The following is a 14,987-nucleotide window of genomic DNA, read 5'->3' as shown; positions in this document are numbered from 1 at the left end:
AACAGAGTATAAGAACTCCAAAAATAAAACAATAATGCAATAGTTAAAAGTCCTTGCAGAAATGTCAAACCAAGATGCGTTTCGCCGTGTGGGCTTTTTCAATTAGTGTACTTTCAATCCTTCCCGGTTCCGTTTTTGAATACCTGGTGGCTCCTCCTTCTTATGTATTTCCTGTTCATCATTCCGGATGCATGCATTCTCCCATTGTGGGTCTCTTTCCGAAACCCGGAAGTATCATCCACTTGCATAATGTCCTGAAATACTACATTACCCATACTGCTCCATATATCATATCTGGTTACTCGAATATTGTAGTGGTATTCTCAGGGACATGTAGATATGTAAATATGGATTGACATAGAAAGAAAGAAGATACATTTGGAATAATTAGTTCAAGGCATCTCTTTAAATAAGGACGTTATAATTGAAACTTTATTACAAAACAGAGATGTATAAAGCCTCTGTAAATACACAGTATTTGTTCAAAGCAAAATATTTAAGTAAAAAATAGAATAAAACATTTATTAAAATGAAACAAATATCACTTGATACAAAACTTAAAAATTTTAAGAAAAAAAGACCACTTTATAACTGCAGTTTTACAAAAAAAATGGCATACTTCGAAATCTTCATTTAAGCCTAATGGGCTTAGAGTGTTGAGATTGAAGATCCATTTCATCTCACGTTTTCCCAATGTTTTGATATTATCATCTCCTCGCCAATTATAGTTTACTTTCTGAAAGGCCATACATTTTAAAAATTGTGGATCACTATTGTGTACTTCTTTAAAATGTTTGGAAACACTGTTTTGGTATCCATTCTTTGTTTCTTACATGTTCGTTCATCCTTACATTTAGGGGGCGTTTGGGTCTCCCTACATAGCATAAGTGACATGTGACATGACAAGAGATGACCAGTAATCACTATGGTACCTCTATAGGAAGCAGGAGCCCTTCATAAACTCTAAGAGAGCCTGGTAAATCCTAGAGGTATGACTTAACAGGAGAAGGATGCAAACAAATATGTCCCTAGGTAACCTCGGTATCTGAAAATCTATAGTACTACTACAGGAAGCAGGAGACCCTTCATAGAGCTCAGTGTAAACCGGGTAGATTCTAAAAGGGAGGAGATGCCTTCTCAAATCTGTCCCCAAGTTACCTCGGCACCGCACAAGGCTAGTGCCTACCTGAACCAACTGACCCTAGTGTAGACAAAAGAGAAAACTAAAACAAAACTCAAAAATTAATAAGTGCTCACTCATAGTGCTACCAAAGTGGAAATAAAAGTGCTAAGAGCCAAAAAGCCCGATGTGCGTTTTGGCATGCTCACACGCCGTTGTCAGGGCCAAAGTGAGTGAATAAGCCGCGTAAGTGTGTTTAATACCTTACTAATCAGCCATCTGTGTTGTCTCCGATACAGCTGGAAGGATGGGAGGTACGTCATATGTGCCGCCTCTAAAGGGGCGGAGGTATGACCTGTATCATTGAGGATGAGATGGGAAACGAGTCATGTATTCCCATCTATAACATGTATCTATACGCCAATCGGAATTGAGGGGGCGGAGATTGTATAACAACAGTTTTAGAGAGGTTTATGAATGTACCGCTTCCTAAGGGGCGAGTTTACAACCAAAAGTGTAGGACAGAGCTTATGTTACAGTAGCATGACACTACTCTAATGTGAAGTGCATGAGAGAATATAATTTAATCTCGCCTGTATGTAATAAAGAAGGATCTAGTTCCCAGAAAGGAGCTAGAGTGTGTATAGGGGGACAACCTAGGGGGTAACCCTCAAGTTATATGTGAATAAAGAGAAAGTAGCCTCAGGTAAAGACCCAGGCTACGTTAAAGGAGGATGCCCCCCCACTCCCCCTTTAAATTAGTGTATATTAAAAATATGGAACTCTATTTCAACAATTTAAACATAAAGAAAGAAAGATACTAGACATAGAAAATAAATAAATAAAAGTGGACCATGTAGAAAACCAAATTCTTTTTGTGTAGGCGGTGTTACACGTTGATGGCATATAATTGCTAGGGTTACAGGGTATTATAACCCTTCTACCAACTTCTACCGCTAAATGCAGAGAGAGAGCATCATATATGGAGGGATGTCACCCATATAAGTCATCAGCAGTACACTGACACTATATATGCTAAAGTCTTAGGGTGTTGCAACCACCATGCCCATAAAACATATGCAGTATAAATGTCTATATGAGACGTCTATATAATGGAAATCTAATATATCACAGAGGGGAAACAGATCTATCCCAGCATCTAAACTTCCTGGATAGCAAAATGAACGGCTACAATTGCTATGTTGCGCTGTTGGAGCAAAAAATTTAGCTAGGGAACTGCTTGAGAACGCTTGAAGTCTGTTTCACCCGAGAAATGTATCACTAAACATTTGATACACTATCTCTATGTCTATGGCTGCAGAGTAATAAGGCTGGAAGGTAGCTAATGTCCCTGCAAGTTGAACGCTAGTCTTTCAAATCGAGATCCAGATTTGTGCGAATAACCTCTCACATAGTGCCCCACAGCGAACCCCCCACCATAATAGAAGTGTCTAAGTGAGCTTGTGCAGTGATTTTAAAATAAAAGTAGAAAAGCCTGATGCGCGTTTTGGCGCTTCTATAGTACTGTCGTCTGAGGCATTTTATGTTTTGGCGCTTCTATAGCGCCTTCGTCAGAGGCATTTTATGTTTCGGCGCTTCTATAGCGCCTTCGTCTGAGGCATTTCATGCCTCAGACGAAGGCGCTATAGAAGCGCCAAAACGCCGAAATAACAATATATAGAGTGTTTACATGTTAATTGTGTTCCACAATTGGTTCAAAATGGTTGAAATATATACACAGAGGGGCGACCTTAAATAAATGGCAGGAATGAAAACCCTTCATTCAATCCGTTTGGTGATAACGTTTTGAGTCTGTATATCCAGTAGGCTTCCCTCTGGCGTAATTTAATATCCCAATTGCCTTTCTGAGGCGGTTGTGGTATTGATTCGATCCCCATAAACCTATATAAACATTTTGCCAGTTTTTAAGAATACAACTTACTTGTCTTGCCTTAACACTAATTGCATTGAAAGAGTATTTGTTCTTTTATCTGTGGCCACTGAATCTCATCTGTTTAGCTCCAATTTCTAGCTATTATTATGTTAACAGGGAATGTTTTTTGTTTAGCGTCGACCATTTCAAATGTAACAAAGCTATTTCAGGTTTTATGTCAATAGTAACGTTACCAATAAAGTAAAGTACAGTTTTTCATGAACCAGTTCCCCCATTTTTTTGTATTTTATCACAATTCCACCAAATGTGAACATAGTCCTCCTCCGCTCTGCCACATCTCCAACATTTGGGACTATGCATATGCAAATTTTGGCAGCCTAGTTGGTACATAGTACCAAAATTGTATAAGTTTAAACTGTTTTTTTTTTTTTTTAAATATTAGTACAATGAATTGATTCATTATATCTTTTAATTGCCTCAAGCCATTCGTCCGGGTTAAATTCCATGTGCAAAGTTTACCTCATTTTCCCCTCATTTTTTTGATTATCATCATCATATTTCAGACTTAAACAGCTATATACTTTAGACATTATTTTTGTTACTTTATGTTTTACAAATATTTCTTCTAGCTTTTTTATCAAGATATTATTGTTGAAAATAGAAACGTTCAAAAATGTTTTGCCCTCAGATAAGAGAAAATTTCTCTATTGTTCAATCCAAATTCCTGAGAGAAATTCTTAATTAAATTGCCAAAAAACTGTTGTTTAATATTAATTATACCTGCTTTTCTCCAAACGTCTAATTTTAAATCTTGTACATTGGCCTCCACAACATTAATATTTAAATGACCTAATATTTGTTTCTGTATTCCTAATCTTTTCTTTATTTGCCACCACACATTTCCTAAATTAACTTAATTTATGCCTACTTAATATAGGTATTTTATTTCTGTGGTAAGAAATATCCCAGGTGGCATAATAAGGCTCCTTAGAACCCATAAGTTGTTTCTCAATTTTGTACCATATTTCAGATTCTATATTTGGTTCTTGTGTCATATAAATGTGTCCTATGATATTAGCTTGGTAATAATCTTTACCATAGGAAAACCATGGCCACCTTTTTTAATTGATATAAGTTAATTGTTCAGCCACAATTCGTGTTTTTTTTATTCCTCCAAACAAACTTTAAAAAACTAATATGAAGCATGTCTAACCAACTTGCTGGTATCTCCACTTGCAAGAATCGGTCTGGGCCTGGCGTTTTTTTTTTCTTTTTCAATCTCTCTATAGCTTTAATAACTTATAATGTTTGAATCGGAGCATTCAGTAATTGCTGCTTTCCTTCTGGAACTTGTTCCTTCTGCAGCTTTCCCCTGTTGGTTGTTTGAATCTTTTAATTTTGAATATATATGTATATATGCCTCAATTGTAGGGTTGATATGCAGATGATATACTGCAACAATACATTTTCCGGTTGTCCGTGCTCCAGCCCCTTTCCTTCTAGGTCTCCCTGTAGTTGCTGCTTGTGATCTCGGCTTACTCCCTGCTCCTGCTCCTTTTTTACCTCCTCGAGGCTTCAACCCACTCCTTCCTCCCCCGTCTCTTATGTCATCACGTGCCCCCAAATTCCCATTATTTTTGAAATTGTACTTTGATATATAAACAGTGAAGGTCCTTTTGAGTGTAACACTTTGAGAAAGCCAGTAATGTAACCTTATATAGCCAGTAATATAAGTGAAACGCGTTAGCTTTACTTTTATATATAGTTTCTAATAAAACTAGTAATTCCTTTTATCCTTGGACTTTTTCTATACTGATGTTTGGTCACCAATTTCTCTGGTGGGGAGTATACCACCTACATCATATGGAATGAGCAAAACCATATTTGCTCTACAACAGTGAGCACTATGTATTTTTTTTTATTCTGTTACCACATGTAACCAAGAGTGCAAAAACCTGTATGCGTCAAAGATTGCGGACTGTCCCACTACACACTGTTTACTGGGATCCACCAGTAGGCTCCAATAACTACTTCTGGACCATTCCCTATTGGACCAAGACCGTGAATACCTATCTGCTAGCAGGAATTAAAAAAGGTGGAGGTACTATCCGCTCCACACACTGTAATTGCAATTACATTGTTTTTCTACCCAACTACCAACATACTACACTATAATTTGCACTCTAACGTTTTCTCGTTACATACTGTCACACTCACCCAGAGTTGAGGACTTTCTCCAAGGCGCTGCTTCCCTCCCTCTACACACATTTTAAATATCAATATCTAAATATTTATAAAAAGGGTGCATTAATATGTAAAAAAATATATATAAAAAATCATATAGATCAGAAAAAAGAAAAGAGAAAAAAAGGGAAGAAAAAAATGTGTCCAAATGTTCTGTCTATAACAAAGTCCTGAACAAGAGTCCAAATTTCGTGATGGTTTGCAGGGACTCGATAATGAGTTGAGATACCTTAGAAAAACGGAGACAGGGAGAGATACATAGCGTGATACTGTATCAAAAAATATTTATTGTCCAAAATACAGGAACAAAATAGAAAAGGATCCCCCCCCATAATACTCATGTATTATTCAAGCCATATTTTGACTTTTTATTTAGGTCTTTTATTTTAATTTCATATTGCGCTCTCTTTTCAAGTATTATCTAAATATTTATATCTACACACACTGCTCTGTCGACATGTCTAGAAAATAAATGCTCTTGCAAGGTCAGCACTTTTTGTAATTTAATTTCTAAAACTCGAGCATTTGCATGATGGCTGCGACTTGCCATGCTATACTGATACAAATTCCCTAGCACCGCAGGGAAGTCAGATCCAAGCCCACTGCCCCACAATGGCTGTCACTGGCTGATAGGCAGCTGTGCAGGTCGAGGGCCACTGTGTTGGCATATTTGCGGCCTTCTACAAGCAGCTACTGGAAGACTAGATTGGGTCCATGTTCTGCCATGCCTGTGTGTCAGTCTCCTTTAAGAACTCTACATGTAATATAGAAAGAATATATATAGTGTGGTGTGCCTTGGAAAAATAAATATATTTGTTGTCATGCAACTTGAGGGATAGCCTCTTGATAACGTGTCTTAAAGGAACACATAGGGTCAGGAACACAAACGTGTATTCCCGACCCTATAGTGCTAAAGTCACCATTTAGGTGACTTGCCCTCCCCCACCCCTTTAGTCCCGTTAGAACGGGTCAAAAGTCACCTTCTTTCTAGTGCAGAGCAGGTCCGCCGGTGCTGTACCTGCCCTCGATCTGCATCTTTGGTGACATCGTCAGAATTGCCGATTTTTAGCCAATCCAATGGCAGAAATCGGCAAGGAGGCAGGATGGGGGTGCATCTCTATGAGGAAAATTCAGCATCCCCATGCACAGCGTGGAGACGCTGAAAGGCAGCACTGCCCCAGGAAGCACCTCTAGTGGCCATCTGAGGAGTGGCCACTTGGAGGTGTCCCTAGGGGGCAATGTAAACACTGCATTTTCCCTGAAAAGGCAGAGTTTGCATAAAAATGCCTTAAGGGAATGATTATACTCTCATTAAGCTGTAGTTGTTCTGGTGACTATACTGTCTCTTTAAATATGTTCTCATACCCACTGACGCTTTAGGATGTGGAGTTTTTTTCTGAGCTGATCTCTATTGTCTGATTCTCTCTCTTGATAGTTACTCTGGTTGCTGCAGCCACGGTTAATATTAAGTGGCCACACACACAGTGCCTGCAAAGTGTTACATAGAGGACGAGTCCCAGAGATCAGTGTCCCATCATTCAGCTGGCGGAACCGAAATAATCCAAGCTTCATCATGGTATGCTAAAACACTTTTAAATTGGCAGTAATTTATTTAAGTATATTTCCAGAGGTTTATTTGTTTTGGATATAACGTTATTGTGCTAAATGACACTTTACATTATTTCTACTTGACGCATGGTGTTGTTGGTTGATGGACACATGGGAAGATTGCAACACTATATTCTAAAAGGGTGGAGAGCTTTAAAATCGGGTGCCAAACACCGTTATGAAAATAAATATTATGACCACAAATATTATAAATACTGTCAAACTGTATCATGCAATACCCACATGCACAATACAAATGTGCTAGTTAACAATTTTGCAAAATGTGTTAGATCGTGTTTAGGTTTTCCTTTAGTATACCATAAATAATAAAAGGTATCAAACCGTATCATACAATAATAACACGCGCAGTAATAGAATTTCCTCGGTAATCCATGCCCACATTCCCTATGGGTTAAACCGCCCCGACTCAGTGGATTAGGAAAGGAATATTCAAATGTAAAATTAGGGTATAAAAGGTATCCTCTCCTCTTTAAAGCAGCCTTTTTTTTTTCTTGTCCTGCAGCTGTTTATACAGTATGGCATTTATATTTGAAAATTCACCTGCCATTAGCTTTTCTTTTTGACTCCAAGGGGAGTTCAGTCTTCCTCCCTGTGGAAGAACCCAGATACAGTCCAAGCAGTTTGGGACTCCCCCGGTTATGGTTACCAGCACATAATCTGAAGATAAAAATGCATCAGATCTGCACTACTTGATGCCTCTAGAGAAAGAAGACAAACACGATTAGGCCATACCTTGTAGATAGTAAGGAGGCCATGGCAAGAATTTCTTATTTTACTTCACGTAGTTTGGGAGATAGTTTGTCGTCCATTTTTTTTTTTTTTTTATAATTAGGTTGCAGGTACTAATTTGCTGTATTATTTGTGATTATGGAATCAAAGGTGACTGTCCTGTATCTTCTGGATTGTTCAACGCATATGCGAGTGTTCTTAAGGAGCCACCGAGGGGACATTCAGTATTTAAACAGCCCTTAAGGTGTTGCCGGTTTTATGGCGGATCGGGAATTGTATTCTACCTGTAAATTGTGTTGGAACGTGCTAATTTTTCAGTTCCCATCATGTTATGGTCCTGGCTGCTTCATATATTAGGCCAGTAGTTACATACAACCTTGCTTTCTTACTGAACATTTATTGTATAATCAGGAATATTATAACTGACAGGAACACAGGTAAAACATCCTCTGTATAGGCACTGCATCACACTCACTGACTTAAGATGGCTGCTGTGCTCGCTGACCTGTTAGTCATCATAGGAGTGGAGCCACTAGTTAAAGTGAAAGGGCACACTACATTTATCAGGAAACTTGGTGTTCTTGCATTTAGCTTTTGGTTGCAGTGTTGTCATTTACTTTCAAGCAGTTTGGGAGTAGTGCAAATGTTGTGCATTTTTATCTTCATTTTTAAATTTTTATATTTTTTATTTTTGTGCCGCATTGGTATACATACAAAGCTTGTATAGACATTTCTGCAGAGGCACGTACAATAGTAGTAAATATAGATTTGGTAGAAATTGTCAAAGAAAAATATTGCACTTTTTTTCTCTCAAAATAATAAGCAAGATAAAACAAGTTGATGCAATGAGCTGACTGGTAATTAAGACATGCTGAACTATCTTAGTAAACAATTTAGTAGTAATGCCACTGGGTACTGGTCATAATAGAAAAGGATAAGGAAGAGAACAGGAATCCCTGCACTAACAGGATGATGACCGTAGTTGAGCAGGATCTACGCTGTCAAGAACGCTTGGTTTCATCCAATGCCACAGATAGGCTGCATGCTATAGCCAGCCACTCTGCCTGGTAGGATTGCAACTCTTCCCCAACAACAGTTCTGGAAGACTTGCCAGGTTCTAAGGTCAGGATTAGTGGAAGTGCTGCTTTGCCAGGATTCTTCACCCTCTTGGGCCCGATTCTCACAGGTTATGTAGGTCTCTGGATCATGCTGGGGATGACTGGGCTTGTTCCTCCAGTCTGAGTCTGAGTAAGCGGTAGCAACGCCGTTTGCCACCGCGGCTTCCTGCGCCTCCACCTATGCTGCGCCACTCTGGGGACACGTGGGAGATTCAAAGTCGGGTGGTGCAAATCCGTGGGACGGCTCTGGGGTGCCACAGTGCTGTCAGCAGGAGTGGAGGTAAGCCCCTTTCCAGAGAGTTTCTCCCAGAACGAAGCGCAGATGCAATCAAATGCAATTAGGAATGTGTCCACGCGTGTAGGTGGTGGCATGTCGGGCACAGCTACAGGCCCAGGCAGGGCGGCCATTAGTATCAACAATCATTTAATATTGTCTCGAGTCACTAGTACATTTTGTATTACATACTTCCTCTACCTGATCTTGCTCCTCCCCATCTTCACCCTCTTGTGCTGAGCTAAATCCCATCTCCTTTCTGTCTTATCTTTATTTTGTAGATTTCGGAGTCCCCTCCCTGCACTTCCACTAGTTTAAAATCTCCCCCAACCTTCTAGCCATCCTGTCCCCCAGCATAGCAGACTCTATTCTGTTTAGGTTCAATACATCATGGCTATAAAGATTGTACATAAATCAAAAAAGCCCAAACCCTCCTTGCAACACCATGACTTTAGCCACTCATTATTCTTTGTATCACACAGCCATGTTACACTGCTGTCGCCCACCCCATGAGTTCCCTATTAAGGGTGAATAAGTATGTAGGGGTTTAGAAAATTACCAATCTCTTTCTCATTAGTGATTTTTTTTTTTTAGACCTTAAGTTGAAGGATGCAAGGTGAAAAGTTAGTGTAGGACCCACCTAAGAGGTTTGCCTTGACGTGGCAGGCGAGCTTACACCTAATGACCATTGGAGTGAAACAAAAAAAAACTCAATTTATTTAAATATGCATAGCAATTTAGGATAGTGTGCAGGTAACTATTTCCTTTTTATTGTATGCTTTATTCTCCCTAATCTCCTGCTGCCATTCTACTGTAGCGTGGGGCACTGATAATATCTATGAAAAATACCAGTTTAGAGGTCATTTTATTCAGTTTACTTCCTATTCCTGATTACTGGAACTCATTCTTTTGAGCCCAGATTTTCTTTGTCATTCTTTTTTTTTTTTTTTGAAACTCTTTATTTTTGTTGCGCAGAGAATATACAAATTAAGCTTGCAATGCCACGACAGCGGAACAAACTATGCAATATCAAACATATTATGACAGTGGCATGGCATTCAGATTATGTGGACAATTTTTTTCTTTTTCTTTTTGTGTAGAGAAAATCATGCTAGTCAGGTATGTCTAGGTTAAAGATCATATTACATTTAGCAGTCCTGGAAGAAAACCTAGACAAATGAAATAAAAAAAAATATATATAAAATTAAAAAAGTAGTAACTAATGTAAAACGTCTTAGAACATGTCAATTGTGAGAACATATAGGTGCTACTTGACATGCTAGCAGAACGAGCAAAATACATGAGACTATTACCACTGCAGAGCAGGCACACTCTGCAATGCATGAGTACAAACTGTAAAGGCTAATATAGGTTAGGTCAAGAGCCCCTGATGGAGGAATGGCAAAAGCAAAATTTGGACTTAAGAGAGTGTAGTTAGCCTATGCCTAAGCTGGGGAGAGAAGACTGGCATTCAAGAACAGATGTGCATCCCCCAGACCCGCACTCCCTGCCCCAGACCTTTACTGGAGACCACACAGAGTGTCCGAAAGCCTAGCCATGCCTGGTGCTCGGGGCGCAGTCCCCATATAGTCTCTGTGTGTAGTGATCTCTCCGGGGGTACGGACCATGTGTAGGGATGATCCTCTTGTCCATCTTTAACCCAGGAGGGTAGCGCTCCATCTCCGCAAGCTCTGTTGCTGGCAAGGAGGGTGGTTGTGTCATCGCTGCCAGTCTGCACCGTAGTAGATCGTGTGTGGCATCAAAAGCAGCTTCCCAGTTGTTGCTGCTCGACCTCCATCGCTTGTTCAGCCATCTTAGGTAGGCAAGTACTCTGCTCACTTTTAGCTTCTGTAGTGCCTAGCTTCCAGGGCCTGCCCTTCGCTCCAGTGTGGAACGGGATAACACCCACCGGTCCAGAGGGGGGGGACGACTGAGCACCAACAGGACCCTGCTACAGAATCAGCGGTTCCAAGTCAGATTGGCCGCATCTCCCACCCCCAGAGCCCGCCAGGCTTCACAGGCCGTATCTAAAGTTTCAGGACATAGAGATTGAGATAAAGCTCAGTAGCAAAACTTAAGACTCCCTCTCCTTGCTAGGTCAGGTAAATTGGCACTGAACTGCAAAATCAGGTCTGAATGCCGTGATTTTAACTGTTTTTTCAGGATTGGCAAGGAGCCCCACTCAGACATGTCTGCTTGGCCTGACCACTAGGCCCCACCCCCTGACTTTGTCATTCATATCAATATGGACCATGACAGTTAGTATCAGTTGTCTATGCATAGTTGGTTAGTTTGGAAGTAACATAATTTAAGACCTACCAGCATTATGGTGTTCTGTACAGACATGCTTCTGATGCAGTTTTCTTTTGTCACCTGAACTGGTATCATAGGTACAAATATTTAGATGTTGTCCCAGGAGTGTACCTGGAGCATTTGGCACTCGGGGCAGATCTTATATTTGTCCCCCCCTGGAAGCTGGAACGCTGACTTGGGTCCAGGGTGGGTGGAGGACAGCGAGACCCCTGCCAAGCTGCGGCGGCTGTGGGGCTTACGGTGGTTATGGTGTTCCAGCGCTGTGCTTATGGTGCTCGCAATTACTAGGAAGCAGCGATTGGCAGAGGCACCCAGTCGGGGGGCCAGGCGGTCCGTCACACATAGACACACTTGCACATACAGATACACAGACACATAGGTATACACAAGCAGATACATAGAAACACAGTCATGCACAGATACAGACAAACACTGACACACATACAGAGACACACAGATACAAATACACAGATAAATACAAACACACACTGACACACATTTACAGAGACACATAGGCACAGACACACATACAGATACACAGGTATAAGTGTGTGTGTTGTATGCAGTGTGTGTGTGTATAGTGAGCAGTGTGTATTGTTTGTGTGTCCCCCCTCCCTGACTCTTACCTGTGTCCAGGGAGGGGGGCACAGTATAGTTGACCAGTGGAGAGGGGCCCGCGAGTCTCCACATCCAGCAGCAGCATGTTGTTTGTTCTTGCGATCCGCGAGAGTGTTGCCGCAGGTTGCCATAGCAACGTGCGGCAACGCTCTCGCGGATCGCAAAAACAGAGGACATGCTGCTGCTGGATGTGGAGACTCCTGCAAGTGGCATTAAAATGTGCCCAGGGTGCCACTCACTGGGGAACCTCCCCCCCCCCCCCCCCCTTAGTACGCCACTGTGTTGCCCTCTGCTTTTTGTAGTCTGCTTGAGGACCTAGAAATCTCAATCACCTTAATTGCTTAATTCTGGCAAATTAAAAAGGCTCAAACAAGCTCACATTTAAAGCGAATTACACTTTTTAAAATAAGATTATCACTTCTTGAAGAAGGGCCATGCCGCACTTTTTGTTTCTGTTGCCAAAATGCCTTTATTACATTTTTGTAGTGTATGAAGCAGAATCCAGGCAACTACATAATGGAAAAGTTCACAATCTGTCAAAAAATCCTGCCAATTCTAACAATACTATAGTGCGGTAAGTTTTGAATCAGAAAAATCAGTAGTCTGCAGACAAAGAAACAGGCATAGCAAAAACTATTGGCACACTTTACTGTAAAATGGCCTCTGTTGCTCTGATTCTGCATAAGATTAAAAAAAATCTGTAAATAAAATAGGAGGGAAATGAGATAGGGGCGGCAATGTGTTGGAAAGCAGGGCTTTGATTAAGAATATTACCTCGGGGTAATAGCTGCTCGATCCAAGGAGATATCTGACTGCCATTTTGGGGTCAAGAAGGAATTTTTTCCTAGTTTGTTGTAAATTTGGAAGCGCTTCAGACTGGGTTTTTTGCCTTCTTTTGTGTCAGCAGCAAAACATATGTGAGGAAGGCTGAACTTGATGGACGCAAGACTCTTTTCATGTAACTATGTAACCCAGGTCTTTGAATTGAGTACGTTTTTTAAGTTGTTTAATTTGGTCAGTGGGGTATTAACTATCTAGTGGGACCATATCTGAGTGTATGTTTCTACTCTGTCTATCTGCTAAAGGTCAGCATCTTGAAAAGTGAACTTTAAGCCTATTTTATATGGCTTCTCAGAGCTACTTTACCATATTGATTTACTCAGGATCCCTCTGGAACATACCTGATCTCTTTTTAGTGAGCACACTTACTCTACCGTTTGTGGCTGCAACACATTGATCTTTCTACCTCAGTCACCACAGAATGATATTATTGCTTTCCATGTCACTCCTCTATATAGTCTGCAAACATTGAGGGAATTTGATACCTGAACTCAACACCTTCATCACTGATATCTACATAGCCGTTCTGAACTCTGGGGTTTAGGACCTTAATTGTTTTTCTTCTTCCCCAGCCTGGCCTGCAATCTCCATGGACTGTGTTAACCATCATATTTCTTTGACACTTATTTCATTAATCTTGGCTCACTTCTCCCCAGGAATCTGCACTAGCGTTTGCTGTTTTCTACCACCGGTCATGGATAAATATGTGGCATTTCTTAGGAAAATAAAAAAGGGGGGGCAGATGCACACATCCAAAAAGCAACAACTCCCTCAACTTCTCCATGGCATGTTGATTCAAGCGGAACAAAGGAATTCTCCCCTCATCTCACCTGTCAGCTCTTACAAGGTTGCCATTCTTTCTCACTAGTTGGATTTCAAGCTAGACAAGCTGACCTCTAACATAGAGTATATTGTTATGCAACTCCCTTCCCTCTATGTTTCTATTACATTACTTCAGCAGAAGAAAGCATCTCTACTGCTGGAGATGACATCTGCCAGTTGCCACAAACAGTCCCCAAACAGCAAAACACACATTCAGCTTTCTTAGACAAAATAAAACACTTGGAAAACAAAAGTAGAAGAACCCCCCTCCATGTCCTCCTCAATCCTACAATTGGAGATTACTGTCGCACCATTCTGAAGCCTTCAAGACACCTTCAGAGGAATGTGTTCTATATCGTGGAAAACAACAATGGCAAACTTTTAGCTTATTTAATTAAAACCAAATTATTCACTTTGAACAGGGTGTCCTCTTTGATAATTGTAGGTTTTGCTGCAGTATCTGAACCGGTCAAATGTTCCATCATTGCTTTGCTGAATTGTACCGCAAAAGGAGCACTGTAATTGCAGATATAGATGTTCCACCATGCTAATTTACCCAAATTCACTCCTCCATGGCAGGTGTTACTATGTCTTCTACCATTAACCTTCAGGAGGTCCCAAATGCTATCTGAACACCTCATCAGAATTGGTAAGCAGTGAACAGTTTGAAAACTTATCTGAGAATTGTCAGACACCAGTATCAGCTTTCTGTGGGGCTGAAAGCTCCTATACAGAGTTTCATGCTAAGCCATGCTATGCAGGGCCAGCTCATTTGCTGAGGGCTTCATCTAAGTGCTCTTAGCCAGTGAACCAAGTGTGCAGACCTCAAGTAAGATGTTAAACCTTTTGTATATGGTTTGGGGGGCGTGGCCTGGAGCTCAACCGCGGCGGTCGCATGTCAGGGTAGCTCCTGCTGCACAGGCCTGAAACCACAGCGAAACATACACCCCACTAGCCATCTAACACACACACAGCGATGTCCCAGCAAAAGGGCAGGCGCCAGACTGACAAAGGCGACAAATCAAGCTTTTTCGCCGTCCGCGCGACCCAAACAAAGACCGCGGGAGCCCTGGAGGAGGCCCAAGATGGTGCCCACGACGATATCGGCGGTATACAGAAAGAGACCACGGCAGACGCCCCGGTAACCCAGGGCATTCTACAACGCATGCTGGATGTGATGCACACCAAGCTTCAAAATACCCTCCAGACCTCATTGAACAACATTAGGTCAGATATAAGGGAGCTGGGAGAGCGCACTTCCACGCTGGAAGACAAAATGGCTGACCAGGCCAAAGCACATAACGGCATGAGAGCCAATATGGAGGAAATGCAAACCAACATGATGGCTTTGGAAGCCAAAATAGCGGATATGGAGGACTGTTTCCG

At 41.1% G+C, this 14,987-nt stretch overlaps 1 protein-coding gene across 1 annotated transcript in view; it reads left to right on the top strand.

Moving 5' to 3' along the window:
• Positions 1 to 14,987, top strand: part of MPPE1 (metallophosphoesterase 1) — a 123,906-nt gene that overhangs the window by 87,817 nt on the left and 21,102 nt on the right. Inside the window, exon 9 of the mRNA XM_063451594.1 lies at positions 6,694 to 6,834. Coding sequence (XP_063307664.1) covers positions 6,694 to 6,834 — 141 coding nt within the window. The remainder of the gene's footprint in view (positions 1 to 6,693; positions 6,835 to 14,987) is intronic.

The sequence above is a fragment of the Pelobates fuscus genome, chromosome 4 (assembly GCF_036172605.1).
Source record: "Pelobates fuscus isolate aPelFus1 chromosome 4, aPelFus1.pri, whole genome shotgun sequence".
NCBI classification, from domain to species: Eukaryota; Metazoa; Chordata; class Amphibia; order Anura; family Pelobatidae; genus Pelobates; species Pelobates fuscus.
Note: the sequence above shows the minus strand (reverse complement) of the source record. Positions and strands in the feature narration are given on the sequence as shown.